Raw genomic sequence first — 25,670 nt, forward strand, 5'->3', positions numbered from 1 at the left:
TTTTTTTAGTGCCAACATGGTTACATCTTACCACAGACTCAAACACATACAGCTGGGATTATCCTTCAAAGATTGGAATTCCAAGAGTCAGTAGCGGAACTACTCAACAGAGGGCCCAGGTGCAAGATGTTTTGGGGCCTCTGAAAGGTAACTCAGTAGAAAGCAAAAGTATTAATCTACATTCTGCTCTGTATAATGATTTTGAGACTAAAAAGCTAGAAAGATAGACAGAAAGACCTACAACCTGCACTAATAAAAAGGCTCCCCTGCATTAGGATTGTAAACATTCTGCACACAACTATGCTCTTGGGCCCTGGGGTGACTTCACCTGCTGCACCAATGGTAGTTCTGCCCCTGCCAAGAGTTTATCATGCAAATATACTAAAAATTCAAGATTTATATTTAGGTCTGAAGACATTTCAGGATGAGCCAAGTGTCAAATCAAGGTGTTCAGACAACATAACAATTGTGTCCTATATTTGTATTTAAAGGGAAACAAGACATCTCAGACCTTTTCATTAGGTTGAACCAATTTTGCGTGGGTCCAAAGACATGTGAACAATCTGACAGCGGTACATCATCCAGGCACACAAAATCTCAAGCTGAAGGGTAGCAGGTTCAGGAGTAATACATGTAAGAGCTTCTTTACAGAAAGTAAAAACTGACACATGGAATAAACTAGAGGTGGTAAAGACAAAGTGCGCAACTTCAAGAATATCTGGGGTAAGCATCAGGCTATCCTACTAACTAAACCCACTTTAGAGCAATGTGGGGAGGTATGTTGAGCCAGTGGTTCTTATCTGCAGTCAAAATCTGAAAATGCATTTTGTATTAGGAATCATATTTTACAGCGCTAGATTTATGTCAAAACTCACTGCATGCCCCTTAATGGAAAAAAGTTGAAGTTTATATAAATTCAGATAAGATCATTGAACCCTGCTTTTAGTTGAAAAACAAAGACTTAAAATGAGGAGTGTAATTGTGGGCACATTTTTAACACAGAAGGACATTTAGTGCTAGGTTTGTCAATCACAAATTGCAGGGTGCATTTTTCCCCCAAATTTACGTTTGCACAAGTGAATGCTCATGCAATGCCGCCCCCTGCCCTCGCTCAACCAATTGCATGATAGTAAGGCTTGACAACCACCCCGGTCAAATGAGTCTGTGATTTTCATGTGCAAAGTAAGTTGGCGGAGAGGGTTTATGAAGCAGCGGTTTAAACCACTGCTTCACTTGAAAGATAAATAAGTATAGTAACCTTGTTACTTAAAGTACATAGGAGATTTGATCTTAAGAGTGACTTTCTGATTTACTTACTGGTCTCTGATGTATATCTCAGATCCTGAAGTGCTGCAACTGCGGCCTGTGTTCCCTGTACATCTGCGTCTGCTTCAGTGATATGAAGATACTGTGTTGAGGTTTCCACGGAATCGTCAACTGCCTGCAAAACATAATAATAAATAGTTAAAGGTACTTAAAGGGATAGAAAAGTCAAAATTAAAATGTACATGGGTAAATTTGAAATAGAAAATATTTTGCAACATACTAGCAAATATTGTTTCTAGTAAAGGTTATAGCTGTTTCTAGGATCAAGGATCAAAATTCAAACACCACGAGTGCATAGAGAGTTGGTGGTGGTGTGTACGGTGTCAGTGAAGGTAAGCTTGTATCATACAAGCCACTGCTAACTCTCTGAGGAGGTGTGATGTTTGAATGCACTTACATCATATGGGCTCCATATACAAAGCAGAATAAGCTGCTCGGGAGCACTTGCAGGCAGGTTCGCACATGCGAGCCTATTTATCGCACTGTAAGAAGCAGTGGTCATTAGACTGCTGCTTCTTACACTCTTTTCCAACCTCTGAGATGGCGAAGAGAAATTCCGCTGAACTCGCTCGCAAGGGGTGATTGACATGCCCTTTTCTCATGTGATTGGTCACGCGACAGAAGGCGTGGGCTTTATATGCTGACTTGAGCGTGTAATGATACATACAGCAGCTGCCGAACAGGTTCCGCTAGCGGTATGCCGCAAAATGTGAGTGGACAACTTATCAATTTTAGAAGCTTGTCCGCTTGCTGCTGAAGAACAGTAATTACTAATGGAAGTATATTACAAAACAAGCTTCTATTTAAGTGCACACATCCACAAATGTTATATTTCTATGCCTTACATTTAAACACTACAAAACAATATATAAACCATTTAACTAAACACAGCGAACAATTCATTATCATTTTACAAAAACCTATTCCTGCTTCATTAAAACTATTGACGTGCACAGCAGGGGAGCCTACCCAGGTAAGCAATAGAGATTACCCGTTATAGGACAGAATACAGCCGCAGGGTTTCGTGCAGGTAAAAAAAGAGACTTTATTGTAGGAACATTCACAGGGTGTTTGACAGACCCAGGGGTACACTGAGAACAATAACAAACGTCCAACGCGTTTCCTGCCCGGAGGCACTTCGTAGAGGCACTTCGTAGAGCGCCAACACATTAATCTTAACATTCATCCTCTATCTGAACCATAAACTTTCATTTTAACTTCCATGTTCCTTTAAAGGGTCATTATAGTAAGAAAAAATAAATGTATTAAATAATAATATTTTAGAGCATTTAAATGATATAACTAGTCATCCTGCACCCCTGCAAATGGGATGAACACATAGTAGAAGTACCGCTCAGAACCCCAAAGCACTTCTCGTCCAGAGCAGAAACTTGCCTCTGACCCAATCCACAGCCCTAGTTACACAGCAGGGTCATGCGACTAGAGCTGCTGTTTTGGTACTTCTACTATGTTTTTAACCCTTTAATAAATTAGAGTATGCATTTTTTATTACTATAATGCCCCTTTTACAACAACAAAGACGACCTATAATTTAAATGGGACTAGACATGGCAAAACAGAGGAGAAAAGGGATTTGGGAGTAATAGATAACAAGCTAAAGATAGGTGCAGAATACAGGGCAGTAGCTTCTAAGGCTAATAAGATACTAGCATTGATGCAAGGGAGGAAAGCATAACTCTGTCACTATATAAAATCCCTGGTAAGACCTCACCTTGAGTATGGAGTGCAGCTCTGGGGGCCAATCTCAAAAAAATACATTGCAGACTTAGAAAAAGTTCAGAGAAGGGCCACAAAACTAATAAGTGGAATAGAGAATATTAGCTAAACTATTTTCTCTACTAAAAGACTTGAGAGGTGATATGATTACTTTATATAAATATATTTAAGGCCCATTTACAGAGATGGCAGAAGCTCTGTTTACTCTAAGAAAAATGTTTGTAACAAGAGGTCACAATTTAAGGCTGGAGGAAAGGAGATTTAATCTCCACCAACGTAAACATTATTTCACTGTAAGATCAATCAAATTATGGAACTCATTACCTAAGGAGGTAGTAAGTGCCAATACCTTAGATACATTTAAAAAGGTGTAGATACATTTCTGGCTAGAAAAGTTCAGGGATATGATAATTTGTGTTAAAAAGGAGTTACCTTTTTAATTGCATTAATTTAAGCTCAACTGGAGCTTTTTTGTAAGTATATTAGATTTGTATCGGTTGAACTCGATGGACTTCTTCCTTTTTTTAACCTCATCTACTATGTTACTATGCAAAACGAAAATGCTAGAAAAAAGAACTGTATTTTTAATAAAATAGTAAAATATATGAATATAAGACATTCAAATTGCACATATAGCTGTTATATATATATATAAATTGAATGCATACAATTAATAAAGGGAAATCACACCTGAATTGTCAAGTAATTGCCATGTAATAATAGTCATTCTTTAAGTAAAAATTACATTATATTCAATGTAAGAGACAAAGTATGGTTGATACACTATACACTACGTAAGTTGCTTTCCCATTAATCACTTATATTAGATTGCTCTTACAAGAGAGGGTTCATGGCTTATCTAACAAAAGCCTTGACAGCACATGCATTCATCAGACAGATCCAGTAGCTTAGTTATGCACTATGTCAACACTTTGCAAGAAACACATTAAACCTTTGTTCCTGAGAAATCTCTGGCTGTCCTGATGTTAGGTGCAAGACAAATGAAAATAGAAATAAAGGTAAATGAGTTAAAAATGATGCTTGCATGCTTTCATTACCAAAGGCCACCAGCCTACAATTGACTTCCATAAATCCATAAGAAAGTGAATGTGTCTGGTTCAATTTAATTGATTAAAAAATATAATTTGTTGGTACTGACTGCAATGTAATGTGTTGTTGAAATACATTTTTGTTTGGCTCAATAACACAGACCATCCTATCCTTATAAATCAATGTATTCGTATTCAGTCACATTGCTTTCTAAAATATATGGAAGTCAGTATCAGCATCATATGTAGTATGAAGTAACCCCTCAGATGTTATCTTCCTAGATAATTAACCTTAAAGAAATATGAAACCCAAAATATAGTTATTTTCGTGTCTCACTTTTTAGTGTGTTTATTTTGCTCCCTTTACTCATATGCTAATTTTATTTACTTATCTTCACAGTTGTCACAATGTTAGTTTATTTTGTCATAGGATTCAGGATGTATTTTTATTGCCATTCTTATGATGCTTTGTGGTTTACACAGGACAGGGGAAAAAAAACCTCTATTTTTCTTATTACAGTACGTTGAAATATTATTATGACATTAAAAATGTTATGATCTTTGTTTATCATTGTTGCACAACAACACCCGAGGCGCACTCTTTTTCACCTTTTGCAAATAGCATTGTACCAAGACCAATATTTTAAAGGGACATGAAACTTAACTTTTTTCTTTCATGATTGAGATAGATTATACATTTTTTTTTAACAACACTATCTGACCCACTGCACAAAAAACACATAGGCCTAGATTTGGAGTTTGGCGGTAGCCGTGAAAACCAGCGTTAGAGGCTCCTAACGCTGGTTTTAGGCTACCGCCGGTATTTGGAGTCAGTCAAAAAAGGGTCTAACGCTCACTTTTCAGCCGCGACTTTTCCATACCGCAGATCCCCTTACGTCAATTGCGTATCCTATCTTTTCAATGGGATCTTTCTAACTCCGGTATTTAGAGTCGTGTCTGAAGTGAGCGTTAGAATTCTAATGACAAAACTCCAGCCGCAGAAAAAAGTCAGTAGTTAAGAGCTTTCTGGGCTAACGCCGGTTTATAAAGCTCTTAACTACTGTGCTCTAAAGTACACTAACACCCATAAACTACCTATGTACCCCTAAACTAAGGTCCCCCCACATCGCCGCCACTCGATTAAATTTTTTAACCCCTAATCTGCCGACCACCACCTACGTTATCCTAATGTACCCCTAATCTGCTGCCCCTAACACCGCCGACCCCTGTATTATATTTATTAACCCCTAACCTGCCCCCCACAATGTCGCCACCAGCTACCTACAATAATTAACCCCTAATCTGCCGACCGCAAAGCGCCGCTACTTACGTTATCCTTATGTACCCCTAATCTGCTGCCCCTAACACCGCCGACCCCTATATTATATTTATTAACCCCTAATCTGCCCCCCACAACGTCGCCTCCACCTGCCTACACTTATTAACCCCTAATCTGCCGAGCGGACCGCACCGCTATTATAATAAAGTTATTAACCCCTAATCCGCCTCACTAACCCTATAATAAATAGTATTAACCCCTAATCTGCCCTCCCTAACATCGCCGACACCTAACTTCAATTATTAACCCCTAATCTGCCGACTGGAGCTCACCGCTATTCTAATAAATTTATTAACCCTTAAAGCTAAGTCTAACCCTAACACTAACACCCCCCTAAGTTAAATATAATTTAAATCTAACGAAATAAATTAACTCTTATTAAATAAATTATTCCTATTTAAAGCTAAATACTTACCTGTAAAATAAATCCTAATATAGCTACAATATAAATTATATTTATATTATAGCTATTTTAGGATTTATATTTATTTTACAGGTAACTTTGTATTTATTTTAACCAGGTAAAATAGCTAAAATAGTTAAAATAATTACAAAATTACCTGTAAAATAAATCCTAACCTAAGTTACAATTAAACCTAACACTACACTATCAATAAATTAATTAAATAAAATACCTACAATTACCTACAATTAAACCTAACACTACACTATCAATACATTAATTAAATACAATATCTACAAATAAATACAATGAAATAAACTAACTAAAGTACAAAAAATAAAAAAGAACTAAGATACAAAAAATAAAAAAATATTTACAAACATTAGAAAAATATTACAACAATTTTAAACTAATTACACCTACTCTAAGCCCCCTAATAAAATAACAAAGCCCCCCAAAATAAAAAAAATGCCCTACCCTATTCTAAATTACAAAAGTTCAAAGCTCTTTTACCTTACCAGCCCTGAACAGGGCCCTTTGCGGAGGAAGGCCCCAAGAAATTCAGCTCTTTTGCCTGTAAAAAAAACCCCATACAATACCCCCCCCAACATTACAACCCACCACCCACATACCCCTAATCTAACCCAAACCCCTCTTAAATAAACCTAACACTAAGCCCCTGAAGATCTTCCTACCTTGTCTTCACCATACCAGGTTCACTGATCGATCCAGAAGAGCTCCTCCGATGTCCTGATCCAAGCCCAAGCAGAGGGCTGAAGAGGTCCATGATCCGGCTGAAGTCATCATCCAAGTGGGAGCTGAAGAGGTCCATGATCCGGCTGAAGTCTTCTATCAACGGCATCTTCAATCTTCTTTCTTCCGGAGCCATCATTTTCCAGCCGACGCGGAACATCCTCTTCTCCCGACGCCTACTCGCCGAATGCGGTTCCTTTAAATTACGTCATCCAAGATGGCGTCCCTCGAATTCCGATTGGCTGATAGGATTCTATCAGCCAATCGGAATTAAGGTAGGAAAATTCTGATTGGCTGATGCTAAAGTGAAAAAGAGAGTTCTTTTCTTCCCCTCTAAGTGCAGTGGAATGTGCCACTGTCACTTCCTGAGTCCTTATACAGAGCAGGAAGAGAGGCAGAGAGAGCAGTGTTTAAGCCACATCTTATTAAAGCAAGTGTTTTTTTACTCTTTTACAGCAAAGGATCGTTTTTGTATTTTGTTTACTCAAACTTTACACCCACTACCTTAGCAGCTTGCCTCTGTACTTCACACTAAATTATAGACTCATTTTCTGAACTCTCTGTAGCTCTGCTGTTTTATTACTTTAAAATGCAGTGGTCCCTCTCCCCCCCCTTGTGTGTGTGTGTCTCTCTCTCTCTATCCATCTCTCTCCTTATGTGTTGTTCTCCCCCATGGTCTCTTTCTCTCTCTGTCTCTCTTCCTCCCCCTCTGAATCTCATCCCTTATGTGTCTCTCTAACCCTCTGTGTGTGATTGTGTGTGTCTCTCTCTCTCTAACCCTCTGTGTGTGATTGTGTCTCTCTTTCTCTCTCTCTCTCTAACCTGTGCATGATTGTGTCTCTCTCTCTCTTTCTCTCTCTAACCCTCTGTGTGTGATTGTGTCTCTCTCTTTCTCTCTCACCCTCTGTGTGTGATTGTGTGTCTCTCTCTTTCTCTCTCTCTCTCTAACCCTCTGTGTGTGATTGTGTCTCTCTCTTTCTCTCTCACCCTCTGTGTGTGATTGTGTCTCTCTCTCTCTTTCTCTCTCACCCTCTGTGTGTGATTGTGTCTCTCTCTCTCTTTCTCTCTCTAACCCTCTGTGTGTGATTGTATCTCTCTCTTTCTCTCTCACCCTCTGTGTGTGATTGTGTGTCTCTCTCTCTCTAACCCTCTGTGTATGATTGTGTCTCTCTTTCTCTCTCTCTAACCTTCTGTGTGTGATTGTGTCTCTCTCTCTAACCCTCTGTGTGTGATTGTGTGTCTCTCTCTCTTTCTCTCTCTAACCCTCTGTGTGTGATTGTGTCTCTCTCTTTCTCTCTCTCTAACCCTCTGTGTGTGATTGTGTATCTCTCTCTTTCTCTCTAACCCTCTGTGTGTGATTGTGTCTCTCTCTCTCTCTCTCTCTCTCTCTCTCTCTCTCTAACCCTCTGTGTGAGATTGTGTTTCTCTCTCTAACCCTCTGTGTATGATTGTGTCTCTCTCTTTCTCTCTCTCTAACCCTCTGTGTGTGATTGTGTCTCTCTTTCTCTCTCTCTAACCCTCTGTGTGTGATTGTGTCTCTCTTTTTCTCTCTAACCCTCTGTGTGTGATTGTGTGTCTCTCTCTTTCTCTCTCTCTCTAACCCTCTGTGTGTGATTGTGTCTCTCTCTTTCTCTCTCACCCTCTGTGTGTGATTGTGTCTCTCTCTCTCTCTTTCTCTCTCTAACCCTCTGTGTGTGATTGTATCTCTCTCTTTCTCTCTCACCCTCTGTGTGTGATTGTGTCTCTCTCTCTCTAACCCTCTGTGTATGATTGTGTCTCTCTTTCTCTCTCTCTAACCCTCTGTGTGTGATTGTGTCTCTCTCTCTAACCCTCTGTGTGTGATTGTGTGTCTCTCTCTCTTTCTCTCTCTAACCCTCTGTGTGTGATTGTGTCTCTCTCTTTCTCGCTCTCTCTCTAACCCTCTGTGTGTGATTGTGTGTCTCTCTCTTTCTCTCTAACCCTCTCTGTGTGATTGTGTCTCTCTCTTTCTCTCTATTTCTCTCTCTCTCTAACCCTCTGTGTGTGTTTCCTTCTCTCTCTCTCTCTCTCTCTCTCTCTCTCTCTAACCCTCTGTGTGAGATTGTGTCTCTCTCTCTTTCTCTCTCTAACCCTCTGTGTATGATTGTGTCTCTCTCTTTCTCTCTCTCTAACCCTCTGTGTGTGATTGTGTCTCTCTTTCTCTCTCTCTAACCCTCTGTGTGTGATTGTGTGTCTCTCTCTCTAACCCTCTGTATGTGATTGTGTCTCTCTTTCTCTCTAACCCTCTGTGTGTGATTGTGTCTTTCAATCTCTCTTTATTTCTCTCTCTCTAGCCCTCTGTGTGTGATTGTGTCTCTCTTTCTCTCTCTCTAACCCTCTGTGTGTGATTGTGTCTCTCTTTCTCTCTCTCTCTAACCCTCTGTGTGTGATTGTGTCTCTCTCTCTCTAACCCTCTGTGTGTAATTGTGTCTCTCTCTCTCTAACCCTCTGTGTGTGATTGTGTCTCTCTCTCTATCTTTCTCTCTAAACCTCTGTGTCTCTCTCCCCCGTCTCTCTCTCCCTTTCCCCCCGAGTGCTTTTCTGTGTTTCTGTCTACCTTTTATTTATTTAATTAATGAATTGGTTGTGCCATCTGATGGTGTGGCTTTATTTAAAGGGGTGGGGTCAAGCGCCCCACCATCTTTTAATTTCACCAGCCGCCACTGGATCAAGACATTTTTATATTTACTGAATAATGAAAGAATCTATAAGCATAATTTGCAGCATTAAAGTAAAAAGTATGTTTTAAACATATTTTAATGGGCATGGATTTCTAGATCTCATAATCACAGCAAGCATTTTGTTATCTAGCAAGAGTTTCTGTTACAATCCTTTTAGACTAAAATCAGATGTTTACTAAGTTGACCAGTTTTCCAAGACACCATTTAAAGGGACATGAAACCCATATGCAAATTTAAATAACTTTCCAATTTACATCTAATATCTAATTTCTTCATTCTTTTGATATCCTTTGTTGAAAAGCATATCTAAATTTGCTCAGTAGCTGCTGATTGGTGGCTGCACATAGATACCTCATGTGATTGGCTCACCCATGTGCATTGATATTTCTTCAACAAAGGATATTTAAAGAATGAAGGCGTATCCTAGCCACTGCCTCACCAGCCTCTGACGTCACTGCACGTCACTGCTGCAAACTGCCCCCTTATTTCAGTTCTTTTGACAGACTTGCATTTTAGCCAATCAGAGCTCACTCCAGGGTAACTTCACGTGCATGAGCTCAATGTTATCTAGATCAAACACATGAACTAATGCCCGCTAGTGGTCAAAATGCATTCAGATTAGAGGCAGTCTTCAAGGTCTAAGAAATTAGCATACGAACCTCCTAGAATTATCTTTCAACTAAGAATACCAAGAGAACAAAGCAAAATTGGTGATACAAGTAAATTAGAACATTGTTTAAAATTACATTCCCTTTTTAAATCATGAAAGGTTTTTTTTTGGACTTGACTGTCGCTTTAAAGATACACTAGGAGATGAATTCTTTATTTCATGGTTAGGTAAGAACAGCTCAAACACTTTGCTAGCTTGGGAAAAAATAAATCCCTTTATGTCAGGCCTCTGATTCCCTTTGAACAGTTTTGCTTTACTAACCCACCAGTTAGGTGTACACTTACCTGCACAATTCATCTTTTCTGTTGGTATCTGACACCACAAAGTATTAAACACATATTTTTGGGTGGTACTAATCTCTGTTGGAAGGGATGTAAGGAGGTAGGCACAATGACCCACATTTGGTGGGTATGTCCAATATTATTGCTCTTTTGGACGAAAATCTTACAATATAGGTGCAGACTGCAAATAAAACTCTTTACCATTATGGCTAACAGTGCCAAACAGTTTATACCTAGACTTTGGAAGCAGACCCAAATTCCCTCAATCCAGGATTAGGGCCAACAAGTCTTGCAAAATCTTTTACTTCAATTATATTTTCTCTGATCAGGCAATTTAGATACATACAAGTTAATCAAGGAGCTATAGATACCACCTGACCCATTCCAGAACACACAAGACCTAGCCTAAACCTATTAAACCCAATAGTAATCAGCCCTACCATTAGACCCATATCATACCAGCGTCATTAGTTTAATAGATGGGGAAACACTTAAGGGGACTACAAAATCTGTCAAGAACGTCATACCACATGCATATTATTATAAAAAAATATTTGGTGTCCTTACCTCCCATTTAGAGTCTCCGTCATTTTCCATCAACTTTAGACCATGTTTATTCTTAAGATGTCGACTGAATTCCCATTTAGTACCATACACAAAACTGCATACAGGACACTTTATACCACCTAAAGAGGGGGAGGAAATACATGTTTTATATGTGTTTTACACAAGTTTGAACAACTCCAATCATTGCAACTGGCCAGATTTTAAGGGGATATGAAACACAAATGTTTTCCTTTATGATTTAACACATTTTACTAGTTTTGTATTCTCTGCAATGTCTTGGTATCTTTTGTTGAAAGAGCTAGCTGAATACATCTGGTGAGCCAATGGCAAGAGGCATACATGTACAGCCACCAATCGGCAGCCGGCTCTATGTATATGTATACAAAATTTCAGCTCTCTCCCACAAGCCAAGGATCTCAAGGTATTCGAGACAGAAGGAATCAGTGTCACAACATTTTTTTTTTCATTAATAAACCTTTGTTTTACATTAATATTTATAAATATAAATAAAATACTATAATCAAAAATATTTTTCAGTGGTATTTTGTGTTGTGTTCAAGTGTATCACTTAACCCACCACTTGTAATATTAACACTTACAGCACTACCTGTGCTATTAAAGTATGTAATATGCATTAAAATTAAGGACACTTTTTTCTTTACCATACACTTGTAATACCAGATCATGCTCTATTCTTTACACAAGGTCCTGCACATATGCTCAATTTGTAATCTAAAGTAATCTAGCACTAAATATTTGTTGTGCCCATCAAACAACTAACGCATGGTGCATTTATAACATCAGACCACTGCTATTTTCTAGATCTGCTAGCAATAAATAAAACAAGCGCGAAACCACACAAGGATGAACAGGCCGTATGCAATCTCCTAGACACATGCAAAACACGGAAATGGACTGCACTTTCAAACTGGATCGGGTACACATCCCATGACCCTGCAAAATGCACAGCCCTGGGTGATCAATAACACTCAAAGCCAGCTGCACAGTTTGTAGAGAGCCGGGCAGTTAACCCTATACAACTCTAGGTGCAAAGCCCATAGGGAAAATCACAGAACAACATAATTTATGTAAGAACTTACCTGATACATTAATTTCATTCATATTGGCAAGAGTCCATGAGCTAGTGACGTATGGGATATACAATCCTACCAGGAGGGGCAAAGTTTCCCAAACCTCAAAATGCCTATAAATACACCCCTCACCACACCCAAATTCAGTTTAACGAATAGCCAAGACGTGGGGTGATAAAGAAAGGAGTAAAAAGGAATTCGGAAATAATTGTGCTTTATACAAAAAAATCATAACCACCATAAAAAAGGGTGGGCCTCATGGACTCTTGCCAATATGAAAGAAATTAATTTATCAGGTAAGTTCTGACATAAATTATGTTTTCTTTCATGTAATTGGCAAGAGTCCATGAGCTAGTGACGTATGGGATAGCAATACCCAAGATGTGGAACTCCACGCAAAAGTCACTAGAGAGGGAGGGACAAAAAAACAAACAAAAAAAACAGACATTTCGCTGAAAAAAATGAATCCACAACCCAAATACAAGTTTATTCTCAAAAAAGAAAAACTTAAATCATAAGCAGAAGAATCAAACTGAAACAGCTGCCTGAAGAACTTTCCTACCAAAAACTGCTTCCGAAGAAGCAAACACATCAAAATGGTGGAATTTAGTAAATGTATGCAAAGAAGACCAAGTTGCTGCTTTGCAAATCTGATCAACTGAAGCTTAATTTTTAAAAGCCCAAGAAGTGGAAATTGATCTAGTAGAATGAGCTGTAATTCTTTGAGGCGGAGCTTTACCCAACTAAAATTAGCTTGATGAATCAAAAGCTTTAACCACGATGCCAAAGAAATGTCAGAAGCCTTCTGACCTTTCCTGGAACCAGAAAAGATAACAAATAGACTAGAAGTCTTCCTAAAATCTTTAGTGGCTTCAACATAATATTTCAGAGCTCTCACCCCATCCAAAGAATGTAAAGATCTCTCCAAAGAATTCTTAGGATTAGGACACAAAGAAGGGACAACAATTTCTCTATTAATGTTGTGAGAATTCACAACCTTAGGTAAGAATTTAAATGAAGTCCGCAAAACTGCCTTATCCTGATGAAAAATCAGAAAAGGAGATTCACAAGAGAGAGCAGATAATTCAGAAACTCTTCTAGCAGAAGAGATGGCCAAAAGGAACAACACTTTCCAGGAAAGTAGTTTAATGTCCAAAGAATGCATAGGCTCAAATGGAGGCGCCTGTAAAGCTTTCAAAACCAAATTAAGACTCCAAGGAGGAGAGATTGATTTAGTGACAGGCTTGATACGAACCATAGCCTGTACACAACAATATATATCAGGAAGTTTAGCAATTTTCCTGTGGAATAAAACAGAAAGAGCAGAGATTTGTCCTTTCAAGGAACTTGCAGACAAACCTTTATCCAAACCATCCTGAAGAAACTGTCAAATTCTAGGAATTCTAAAAGAATGCCAAGAGAATTTATGAGAAGAACACCATGAAATGTAAGTCTTCCAAACTAGATAATAAATCTTTCTAGAAACAGATTTATGAGCCTGCAACATAGTATTAATCACTGAGTCAGAGAAACCTCTATGACTAAGCACTAAGCCTTCAATTTCCATACCTTCAAATTTAATGATTTGAGATCCTGATGGAAAAATGGACCTTGAGATAGAAGGTCTGGCCTTAATGGAAGTGGCCAAGGTTGGCAAATGGACATCCGAACAAGATCCACATTCCAAAACCTGTGAGGCCATGCTGGAGCCACTAGCAGCACAAACAATTGCTCCATGATGATTTTGGAGATCACTCTTGGAAGAAGAGCTAGAGGCAGAAAAATATAAGCCAGTTGATAACACCAAGGAAGTGTCAACGCATCCACTGCTCCACCTGAGGATCCCTGGACCTGGACAGGTACCTGGGAAGTTTTTTTTTTTTAGATGAGAAGCCATCAGATCTATTTCTGGAAGCCCCCACATCTGAACAATCTGAGAAAACACATCTGGATGGAGAGACCATTCTCCCGGATGTAAAGTCTGATGACTGAGATAATCCGCTTCCCAATTGTCTATACCTGGGATAGGAACCGCAGAAATTAGACAGGAGTAGGATTCCGCCAAAACAAGTATCCGAGATACTTCTTTCACAGCTTGAGGACTGTGAGTTCCACCCTGATGATTGACATATGCCACAGTTGTGATTTTGTCTGTCTGAAAACAAATGAATGGTTCTCTCTACAACAGAGGCCAAAACTGAAGAGCCCTGAGTTTTGCACGGAGTTCTAAAATATTGATTGGTAATCTCGCCTCTTGATATTTCCAAACCCCTTGTGCTGTTAGAGATCCCCAACCTGAAAGACTCACATCTGTTGAGATCACAGTCCAGGTTGGACAAACAAAAGAGGCCCCTAAAATTATACAATGGTGATCTAACCACCAAGTCAGAGAAAGGATATTAATTGTGATATCCTTGTATAATCCCTGCACCATTGGTTCAGCATACAAAGCTGAAGAGGTCTCATATGAAAACGAGCAGAGGAAATCGCGTCCGATTCTGCAGTCATGAGACCTAAAACTTCCATGCACATAGCTACTGAAGGGAATGACTGAGACTGAAGGTTCCGACAGGCTGCAACCAATTTCAAACATTTCTTGTCTGTTAGAGACAAAGTCATGGACACTGAATCTATCTGGAAACCCAAAAAAGGTTACCTTTGTCTGAGAAATCAAAGAACTTTTTGGTAAATTGATCCTTCAACCATGTCTTTGAAGAAACAACACTAGCTGATTCACGTGAGATTCTGCAGAACGTATAGACTGAGCGAGTACCAAGATATCGTCCAAATAAGGAAACACCACAATTGATAATGCTCCTCTAAAAAAGAGAATCTCAGGAACCGTTAGTGATCTGGATGAATCAGAATATGAAGATATGCATCCTGTAAGTCTATTGTGGACATATAATGCCCTTGCTGAACAAAAGGCAGAATATAGTCACCATCTTGAAAGTTGGTACTCTTACATATCGATTCAAAATCTTTAGATCCAAAACTGTTCTGAATTAATTTTCTTTCTTTGGGACAATGAATCGATTTGAATAAAACCCCAGGCCCTGTTCCTGAAACAGAACTGGCATGATTACCCCTTATAACTCCAGTTCTGAAACATACTTCAGGAAAGCCTGAGCCTTTACTGGGTTTGCTGGAATGCATGAGAGAAAAAAATCTTCTCATAGGTGGTCTTACTCTGAATCCTATTCTGTACCCCTGAGAGACAATACTCTGAATCCAATGATTTTGGACCAAATTGATACAAACATCTTTGAAGAATTTTAATCTTTCCCCTACCAGCTGAGCTGGAATGAGGGCCGCACCTTCATGTGGACTTGGGGGCTGGCTTTGATCTCTTAAAAGGCTTGGATTTATTCCAATTTGAGAAAGGCTTCCAATTGGAAACAGATTCCTTTGGGGAAGGATTAGATATATGTTCCTTATTATGTCGAAAGGAACGAAAACGGTTAGAAGCTTTAGATTTATCCTGAGGCAAAAAACTCCCTTCCCCCCCAGTGACAGTTGAAATTATTGAATCCAACTAAGAACCAAATAATGTATTGCCTTGGAAAGAAAGAGAAAGCAATCTGGACTTAGAAGTCATATCAGCATTCCAAGATTTGAGCCACAAAGCTCTTCCAGCTAATATAGCTAAAGACATATATCTAACATCAATTTTGATGATATCAAAAATAGCATCACAAATGAAATTATTAGCATGTTGAATCAACTTAACAATGCTAGACAAATCATGATCTGATACCTGTTGCGCTAAAGTTTCCAACCAAAAAGTTGAAGCAGCTGCAACATCAGCCAAAGAAATTGCAGGCCTAAGAAGATGACCTGCATATAAATAAGCCTTCCTTAGATAAGATTCAAGTTTCCTATCTAAAGGATCTTTAAAAGAAGTACTATCTTCCGTAGGAATAGTAGTACGTTTAGCAAGAGTAGAGATAGCTCCATCAACTCTGGGGATCTTTTCCTAAAACTCCAATCTAACTGCTGGCAAAGGATACAATTTTGTAAACATTGAAGAAGGAATAAAAGAAGTACCAGGCCTATTCCATTCTATAGAAAACATATCAGAAATAGCATCAGGAAAAACCTCTGGAATAACCACAGGAGGTTTATAAACAGAATTTAAACGTTTACTAGTTTCCTCCATATCCAATATAATCAACACTTCTTTTAATAAAGAACTAATATACTCCATTTTAAATAAATAAGAGGATTTGTCAGTGTCAATATCTGAGGCAGGATCTTCTGAACCAGATAGATCCTCATCAGAGAATGATAAATCAGTATGTTGCCGGTCATTTGAAATTTCATCAACAATATGAGAAGTTTTAAAAGACCCATTACGTTTATTAGAAGGCGGAATGGCAGACAAAGCCTTCTGAATAGAATCAGAAATAAGTTCTTTTAAATTAACAGGTATATCTTGTGCATTAGATGTTCAGAGAACAGCAACAGGTAATGAACTACTACTGATGGATACATTTTCAGAATGCAAAAGTTTATCATGACAACTATTACAAACCACAGCTGGAGGTATAATCTCCACAAGTTTACAACAAATGCACTTAAGCTTTGGTAGAACTGTTATCAGGCAGCAGGGTTCCAACAGTGAATTCTGAGACAGGATCAGATTGAGACATCTTGCAAATGTAAGAGAAAAAAACAACATAAAGCAAAATTATCAATTTCCTTATATGGCAGTTTCAGGAATGGGGAAAAACGCAAACAGCATAGCCCTCTGACATAGAAAAAGACAAGAGGCTAATAGGAATAAGGTCTTAAATAATGAAAATATTTGGCGCCAAGTATGACGCACAACAAACAGAAAAATATTTTTTGCCGCCAAAAACGTCCAAAAATGACACACTCGCGTCATAGATGACACAACCTTGTGAAGGACTCGGCGTCAACTAAGACGCCGGAAATGATGAATTTGCGTCAACGAACGTAACTGTGCACCAAAAAATCTTGCGTCAAGAATGACGCAATAAACTTTGGTATTTTGCGCACTCGCGAGCCTAATTCTGCCCGCAAATTTAAAAGACAGTCAATTTGAAAAAGAGACTATACCCCAGGTAAGAAATACATTTTCATAAAAAAACATTTCCCAGATATGAAACTGACAGTCTGCAAAAAGTAAATATACTGAAAACCTGAATCATGGCAAATATAAGTACAATACATATATTTAGAACTTTATACAAATACATAAAGTGCCAAACCATAGCTGAGAGTGTCTTAAGTAATTAAAACATACTTACCAAAAGACACCCATCCACGTATTGCAGATAGCCAAACCAGTACTGAAACGGTTATCAGTAGAGGTAATGGAATATGAGAGTATATCGTCGATCTGAAAAGAAAGGTAGGAGATACATCTCTATGATCGATAACAGAGAACCTATGAAATAGATCCCCGTGAGGAAAACCATTGCATTCAATAGGTGATACTCCCTTCACATCCCTCTGACATTCACTGGACTCTGAGAGGAATCGGGCTTCAAAAATGCTGAGAAGCGCATATCAACATAGAAATCTTAGCACAAACTTACTTCACCACCTCCATAGCAGGCAAAATTTGTAAAACTGAATTGTGGGTGTGGTGAGGGGTGTATTTATAGGCATTTTTACATGAAAGAAAAATTAATACTCTTCCTATTTTGCTTTTAATCTTAGCTGTGAGCTTGCAAGAGAGTGTCAGACTTTCTTTGAGTGATATATTATTTGTTTTGTAACTTTCCAATTTACTTTTATCATGAATTTGCTTTGTTCACTTGATATACTTTATTGAAAGCTAGATAGGCTCATATGCTAATTTCTAATAGACATGTGCAATTCGTTTTGACGAATTTAGTTTTTGGACGAATTTTGGATGAATCTGAATTGGCACCATAACTAAAATCCAGAAAAATGAAGAAAACAAATAAATCATTTTCCAAATTTTCTGATCCATTCTTATTTATTCTAACTAATCTATTCTAATCCACCATCACCCCACATCCCCAACACTAAATAAAATACTAAATAAATCAATTAAAGCCTAAACCATCGTTCCCCCCATATCACCAACACTAACTTAATCTATTAACCTCTAAACCGCCTTCCCCCCACATCGCCAACACTAAATAAAACACTAACTAAACCTTTTAACCCCTAAACTGCCGATCACCCACATTGCTAACACTAACTAAACCTACTAACCTCTAAACTGCTGTCCCCCCACATTGCCAACACTAAATAAAACACTAACTAAACCTATTAACCCCTAAACCGCCAACCACCCACATCGCCAACACTAACTAAACCTATTAACCTCTAAACTGCTGCCCCCCCATCAGCAACACTAAATATATTTACCTCTAAATCGCTGCCCCTCACACATCGCTAACACTAAATAAAACACTCACTAACTAAACCTATTAACCCCTAAACTGCTGACCACCCGCATCGTCAACACTAATTAAACCTATTAAGTTCTAAACTACCCTCCCCCCTGTCAACTCTAAATAAAGCTATTAAGCTCTAAACCGCTGTCCCCCCACATCACCAAAACTAAATAAAGCTATTAACCTCTAAACTGCCCCACCCACATCGCCAACACTAAATAAATCTATTAACCCCTAAGCCGCCGACCACCCACATCGCCAACACTAACTAAACCTATTAACCTCAAAACCATCCTGCCCCCACATTGCCAACACTAAATAAAGCTATTAAGCTCTAAACCGCTGTCCCCCCAAATCGCCAACACTAAATAAAGCTATTAACCTCTAAACTGCCACCCCCGACATCGCAAACACTGAACAAAATTATTAACATCTAAACCGCCGTCCTCCCACATCGCAACTACCTAAATTAAACTATTAACACAATCTAGCACCCCCTAACATTAACATAATTAAAATAGACCTAAATAAAAGTTACAATATTACAAACTACCTAGTTAAAATAAATACAAACTTACCTGTGAAATAAAAATAAAACCTAAGCTTGTTACAATATTACTAACTACCTAGTTAAAATAAATAAAAACTTACCTGTGAAATAAATATAAAGCCTAAGCTTAAGGTGAAGGTACACTTTGATGAATGAAAACCCGGTTTTTAAAAATACTATTAAAAAACAGAATTTATGCTTACCTGATAAATTACTTTCTCCAACGGTGTGTCCAGTCCACGGCGTCATCCTTACTTGTGGGATATTCTCTTCCCCAACAGGAAATGGCAAAGAGTCCCAGCAAAGCTGGCCATATAGTCCCTCCTAGGCTCCGCCCATCCCAGTCATTCGACCGACGTACAGGAGGAAATATATATAGGAGAAACCATATGGTACCGTGGTGACTGTAGTTAGAGAAAATAATTCATCAGACCTGATTAAAAAACCAGGGCGGGCCGTGGACCGGACACACCGTTGGAGAAAGTAATTTATCAGGTAAGCATAAATTCTGTTTTCTCCAACATTGGTGTGTCCGGTCCACGGCGTCATCCTTACTTGTGGGAACCAATACCAAAGCTTTAGGACACGGATGAAGGGAGGGAGCAAATCAGGTTACCTAAACGGAAGGCACCACAGCTTGCAAAACCTTTCTCCCAAAAATAGCCTCCGAAGAAGCAAAAGTATCAAATTTGTAAAATTTGGCAAAAGTGTGCAGTGAAGGCCAAGTCGCTGCCTTACATATCTGGTCAACAGAAGCCTCGTTCTTGAAGGCCCATGTGGAAGCCACAGCCCTAGTGGAGTGAGCTGTGATTCTTTCAGGAGGCTGCCGTCCGGCAGTCTCATAAGCCAATCGGATAATGCTTTTAAGCCAAAAGGAAAGAGAGGTAGAAGTCGCTTTTTGACCTCTCCTTTTCCAGAATAAACAACAAACAAGGAAGATGTTTTTCTAAAATCTTTTGTAGCCTCTAAATAGAATTTTAGAGCACGGACTACGTCCAAATTGTGTAACAAACGTTCCTTCTTTGAAACTGAATTCGGACACAAAGAAGGTACAACTATCTCCTGGTTAATATTTTTGTTAGAAACAACCTTAGGAAGAAAACCAGGCTTAGTACGCAAAACCACCTTATCTGCATGGAACACCAGATAGGGCGGAGAACACTGCAGAGCAGATAACTCTGAAACTCTTCTAGCAGAAGAAATTGCAACCAAAAACAAAACTTTCCAAGATAGTAACTTAATATCTATGGAATGTAAAGGTTCAAATGGAACCCCTTGAAGAACTGAAAGAACTAGATTTAGACTCCAGGGAGGAGTCAAAGGTCTGTAAACAGGCTTGATCCTAACCAGAGCCTGAACAAATGCTTGAACATCTGGCACAGCTGCCAGTCTTTTGTGTAGTAAGACAGATAAAGCAGAGATCTGTCCCTTTAGAGAACTTGCAGATAATCCTTTCTCCAAACCTTCTTGTAGAAAGGAGAGAATCTTAGGAATTTTTATCTTATTCCATGGGAATCCTTTGGATTCACACCAACAGATATATTTTTTCCATATTTTATGGTAAATTTTTCTAGTTACCGGTTTTCTGGCCTGAACCAGAGTATCTATCACAGAATCTGAAAACCCACGCTTCGATAGAATCAAGCGTTCAATCTCCAAGCCGTCAGCTGGAGGGAGACCAGATTTGGATGTTTGAATGGACCCTGAACAAGAAGGTCCTGTCTCAAAGGTAGCTTCCATGGTGGAGCCGATGACATATTCACCAGGTCTGCATACCAAGTCCTGCGTGGCCACGCAGGAGCTATCAAGATCACCGAGGCCCTCTCCTGATTGATCCTGGCTACCAGCCTGGGAATGAGAGGAAACGGTGGAAATACATAAGCTAGGTTGAAGGTCCAAGGTGCTACTAGTGCATCTACTAGAGTCGCTTTGGGATCCCTGGATCTGGACCCGTAGCAAGGAACCTTGAAGTTCTGACGAGACGCCATCAGATCCATGTCTGGAATGCCCCATAATTGAGTTATTTGGGCAAAGGTCTCCGGATGGAGTTCCCACTCCCCCGGATGGAATGTCTGACGACTCAGAAAATCCGCCTCCCAGTTTTCCACTCCTGGGATGTGGATCGCAGACAGGTGGCAGGAGTGATCCTCCGCCCATTGAATTATTTTGGTCACTTCTTTCATTGCCAGGGAACTCCTTGTTCCCCCCTGATGATTGATATATGCAACGGTCGTCATGTTGTCTGATTGGAACCTTATGAATCTGGCCTTTGCTAGTTGAGGCCAAGCCCTGAGAGCATTGAATAGCGCTCTCAGTTCCAGAATGTTTATCAGGAGAAGAGACTCTTCCCGAGACCATAGACCCTGAGCTTTCAGGGATTCCCAGACCGCGCCCCAGCCCACTAGACTGGCGTCGGTCGTGACAATGACCCACTCTGGTCTGCGGAAGCTCATTCCCTGGGACAGATGGTCCAGGGTCAGCCACCAACGGAGTGAATCTCTGGTCTTTTGATCTACTTGAATCATTGGAGACAAGTCTGTATAATCCCCATTCCACTGTTTGAGCATGCACAGTTGTAATGGTCTTAGATGAATTCGTGCAAAAGGAACTATGTCCATTGTTGCAACCATCAACCCTACTACTTCCATGCACTGCGCTATGGAAGGACGAGGAACAGAATGAAGCACTTGACAAGAGCTTAGAAGTTTTGATTTTCTGACCTCTGTCAGAAAAATCCTCATTTCTAAGGAATCTATTATTGTTCCCAAGAAGGGAACTCTTGTTGACGGGGACAGAGAACTTTTTTCTTTGTTCACCTTCCATCTGTGTGATCTGAGAAAGGCTAGAACGATGTCCGTATGAGCCTTTGCTTTGACAGGGACGACGCTTGTATTAGAATGTCGTCCAAGTAAGGTACTACTGCAATGCCCCTCGGTCTTAGAACCGCTAGAAGGGACCCTAGCACCTTTGTGAAAATCCTTGGAGCAGTGGCTAACCCGAATGGGAGGGCCACAAACTGGTAATGCTTGTCAAGAAAAGCGAACCTTAGGAACTGATGATGTTCTTTGTGGATAGGAATATGTAGGTACGCATCCTTTAGATCCACGGTAGTCATAAATTGACTTTCCTGGATAGTGGGTAGAATCGTTCGAATGGTTTCCATCTTGAACGATGGTACCCTGAGAAATTTGTTTAGGATCTTCAAGTCCAAAATTGGTCTGAAAGTTTCCTCTTTTTTGGGAACTACGAACAGATTGGAATAAAATCCCATTCCTTGTTCCTTTATTGGAACTGGGTGTATCACTCCCATCTTTAACAGGTCTTCTACACAATGTAAGAATGCCTGTCTCTTTATTTGGTTTGAGGATAAGTGAGACATGTGGAACCTTCCCCTTGGGGGTAGTTCCTTGAATTCCAGGAGATAACCTTGAGAAACTATTTCTAGCGCCCAGGGATCCTGAACATCTCTTGCCCAAGCCTGAGCAAAGAGAGAGAGTCTGCCCCCCACTAGATCCGGTCCCGGATCGGGGGCTACTCCTTCATGCTGTTTTGTTAGCAGTGGCAGGCTTCTTGGCCTGCTTACCCTTGTTCCAGCCTTGCATCGGTTTCCAGGCTGGTTTGGGTTGTGAGGTATTACCCTCTTGCTTAGAGGATGCAGAATTAGAGGCCGGTCCGTTCCTGAAATTGCGAAAGGGACGAAAATTAGACTTATTTTTAGCCTTAAAAGACCTATCTTGTGGAAGGGCGTGGCCCTTTCCCCCAGTGATGTCTGAAATAATCTCTTTCAATTCTGGTCCAAATAGAGTTTTACCTTTGAAAGGGATGTTAAGCAATTTTGTCTTGGATGACACATCCGCTGACCAAGACTTTAGCCAAAGCGCTCTGCGCGCCATGATAGCAAACCCTGAATTTTTCGCCGCTAATCTAGCTAATTGCAAAGCGGCATCTAAAATAAAAGAGTTAGCCAATTTAAGTGCGTGAACTCTGTCCATAACCTCCTCATATGGAGTCTCTCTACTGAGCGACTTTTCTAGTTCCTCGAACCAGAACCACGCTGCTGTAGTGACAGGAACAATGCACGAAATTGGTTGTAGAAGGTAACCTTGCTGTACAAAAATCTTTTTAAGCAAACCTTCCAATTTTTTATCCATAGGATCTTTGAAAGCACAACTATCTTCGATAGGAATAGTAGTGCGTTTGTTTAGAGTAGAAACTGCCCCCTCGACCTTAGGGACTGTCTGCCATAAGTCCTTTCTGGGGTCGACCATAGGAAATAATTTCTTAAATATAGGGGGGGGGAACAAAAGGTATGCCGGGCTTTTCCCACTCCTTATTTACTATGTCCGCCACCCGCTTGGGTATAGGAAAAGCGTCGGGGTGCACCGGAACCTCTAGGAACTTGTCCATCTTGCATAATTTCTCTGGAATGACCAAGTTGTCGCAATCATCCAGAGTAGATAACACCTCCTTAAGCAGTGCGCGGAGATGTTCTAATTTAAATTTAAATGTCACAACATCAGGTTCAGCTTGATGAGAAATTTTTCCTGAATCTGAGATTTCTCCATCTGACAAAACCTCCCTCATGGCCCCTTCAGATTGGTGTGAGGGTATGACAGAACAATTATCATCAGCGCCCTCTTGCTCTTCAGTGTTTAAAACAGAGCAATCGCGCTTTCTCTGATAAGTAGGCATTTTGGATAAAATATTTGCTATGGAGTTATCCATTACAGCCGTTAATTGTTGCATGGTAATAAGCATTGGCGCACTAGATGAACTAGGGGCCTCCTGCGTGGGCAAAACTGGTGTAGACACAGTAGGAGATGATGTAGTATCATGTTTACTCCCCTCATCTGAGGAATCATCTTGGGCAATTTCATTATCTGTGGCAGTACTGTCCTTACTTTGTTTGGACGCTATGGCACAATTATCACATAAATTTAAATGGGGAGACACATTGGCTTTCATACATATAGAACATAGCTTATCTGAAGGTACAGACATGTTAAACAGGCTTAAACTTGTCAACAAAGCACAAAAAACGTTTTAAAACAAAACCGTTACTGTCTCTTTAAATTTTAAACAGAAAACACTTTATTACTGAATATGTGAAAAAGTATGAAGGAATTGTTCAAAATTACCAAAATTTCACCACAGTGTCTTAAAGCATTAAAAGTATTGCACACCAAATTTCAGAGCTTTAACCCTTAAAATAACGGAACCGGAGCCGTTTATAAATTTAACCCCTATACAGTCCCAGCTATAGTCTTTGCTGAGACCCAACCAAGCCCAGAGGGGAATACGATACCAATTGACGCCTTCTAGAAGCTTTTCCAGCAATTTTTAGATCCTCACACATGCATCTGCATGCCCTGCTCTCAAAAAACAACTGCGCAGTAATGGCGCGAAAATGAGGCTCAGTCTATAACTAGGAAGGCCCCCTGACTGGAAAAGGTGTCTAACACAGTGCCTGCCGTTTAATAAACGTTCCCCAAGTTTATAAATGCAAATTGTTAGCCTAAATCAGAATAAAATGCCCAAATAAAGCAATCGATTTAGCCCATAAAAATGTCTACCATTATTTTAGCCCATAATAGACCCTTTATTCTGTTTGTTTGACTAAGAAAATGGCTTACCGGTCCCCATGAGGGGGAATGACAGCCTTCCAGCATTACATGGTCTTGTTAGAAATATGGCTAGTCATACCTTAAGCAGAAAAGTCTGCTAACTGTTTCCCCCAACTGAAGTTACTTCATCTCAACAGTCCTATGTGGAAACAGCAATCGATTTTAGTTACTGTCTGCTAAAATCATCTTCCTCTCACAAACAGAAATCTTCATCCTTTTCTGTTTTAGAGTAAATAGTACATACCAGCACTATTTTAAAATAACAAACACTTGATAAAAGAATAAAAACTACATTTAAACACCAAAAAACTCTTAACCATCTCCGTGGAGATGTTGCCTGTGCAACGGCAAAGAGAATGACTGGGGTGGGCGGAGCCTAGGAGGGACTATATGGCCAGCTTTGCTGGGACTCTTTGCCATTTCCTGTTGGGGAAGAGAATATCCCACAAGTAAGGATGACGCCGTGGACCGGACACACCAATGTTGGAGAAACAGGGGCACTTTCATTCAATGTTTAGAAAGCAAACGTTTTTATTAAAAACGTACCTTTCTTCTTTTCACAGCCAGAGTAGCTTCCCCCGCCTGCAGATCCTCTCTTCACACGTCAGCAATGACTAATCCGGCTTCCACCAATCACAGCATGGCCTCAGGCAATGACTCCCCTTGGGGGAAAGCCGTGATTGGAGGAAGCCAGATTAGTCATTACTGACGTGTGAAGAGAGGATCTTTGTGTGGGGGAAGCTGCTCTGGCTGTGAAAAGAAGAAAGGTAAGTTTTTAAACAAAACAGCTGCTTTCTAAACTTTGATGAATGAAAGTACCCCTGTTTTTAATAGTATTTTTAAAAACTGGGCTTTCATTCTTCAAAGTTTACATTCACTTTACACTAAAATAATATTAAACCTAACATTTATTGTTTTAAAAAAAAAATAATACATTAAATAAAAAACCTAACATTACTAAAAATTATGAAACCTAACATTACAAAAAAATAAAAACTACCACTAAAAAAAAATAACAAACAAAATTATCCAAAATAATAATAAAAAAATATTCCTATTCTAATACCCCGTTTAAAAAACCCCCCAAAAAAACACCCCAAAATAAAAAAAACTAATCTATAATAAACTACCTATAGCCCTTAAAAGGGCCTTTTGTAGGGCATTGCCCTAAAGTTAACAGCTC

At 39.5% G+C, this 25,670-nt stretch overlaps 1 protein-coding gene across 2 annotated transcripts in view; it reads right to left on the minus strand.

Annotated features, from left to right (window-relative positions):
• Nucleotides 1–25,670, minus strand: part of ZFAT (zinc finger and AT-hook domain containing) — a 478,376-nt gene that overhangs the window by 27,515 nt on the left and 425,191 nt on the right. For both annotated transcript variants that reach the window (XM_053715378.1, XM_053715379.1), the window contains exons 13-14: nt 10,825–10,943; nt 1,318–1,441 (exon numbers count right to left, since the gene is read on the minus strand). In XM_053715378.1, coding sequence (XP_053571353.1) covers nt 1,318–1,441; nt 10,825–10,943 — 243 coding nt within the window. The remainder of the gene's footprint in view (nt 1–1,317; nt 1,442–10,824; nt 10,944–25,670) is intronic.

Source organism: Bombina bombina, chromosome 5, assembly GCF_027579735.1.
Source record: "Bombina bombina isolate aBomBom1 chromosome 5, aBomBom1.pri, whole genome shotgun sequence".
NCBI classification, from domain to species: domain Eukaryota; kingdom Metazoa; phylum Chordata; class Amphibia; order Anura; family Bombinatoridae; genus Bombina; species Bombina bombina.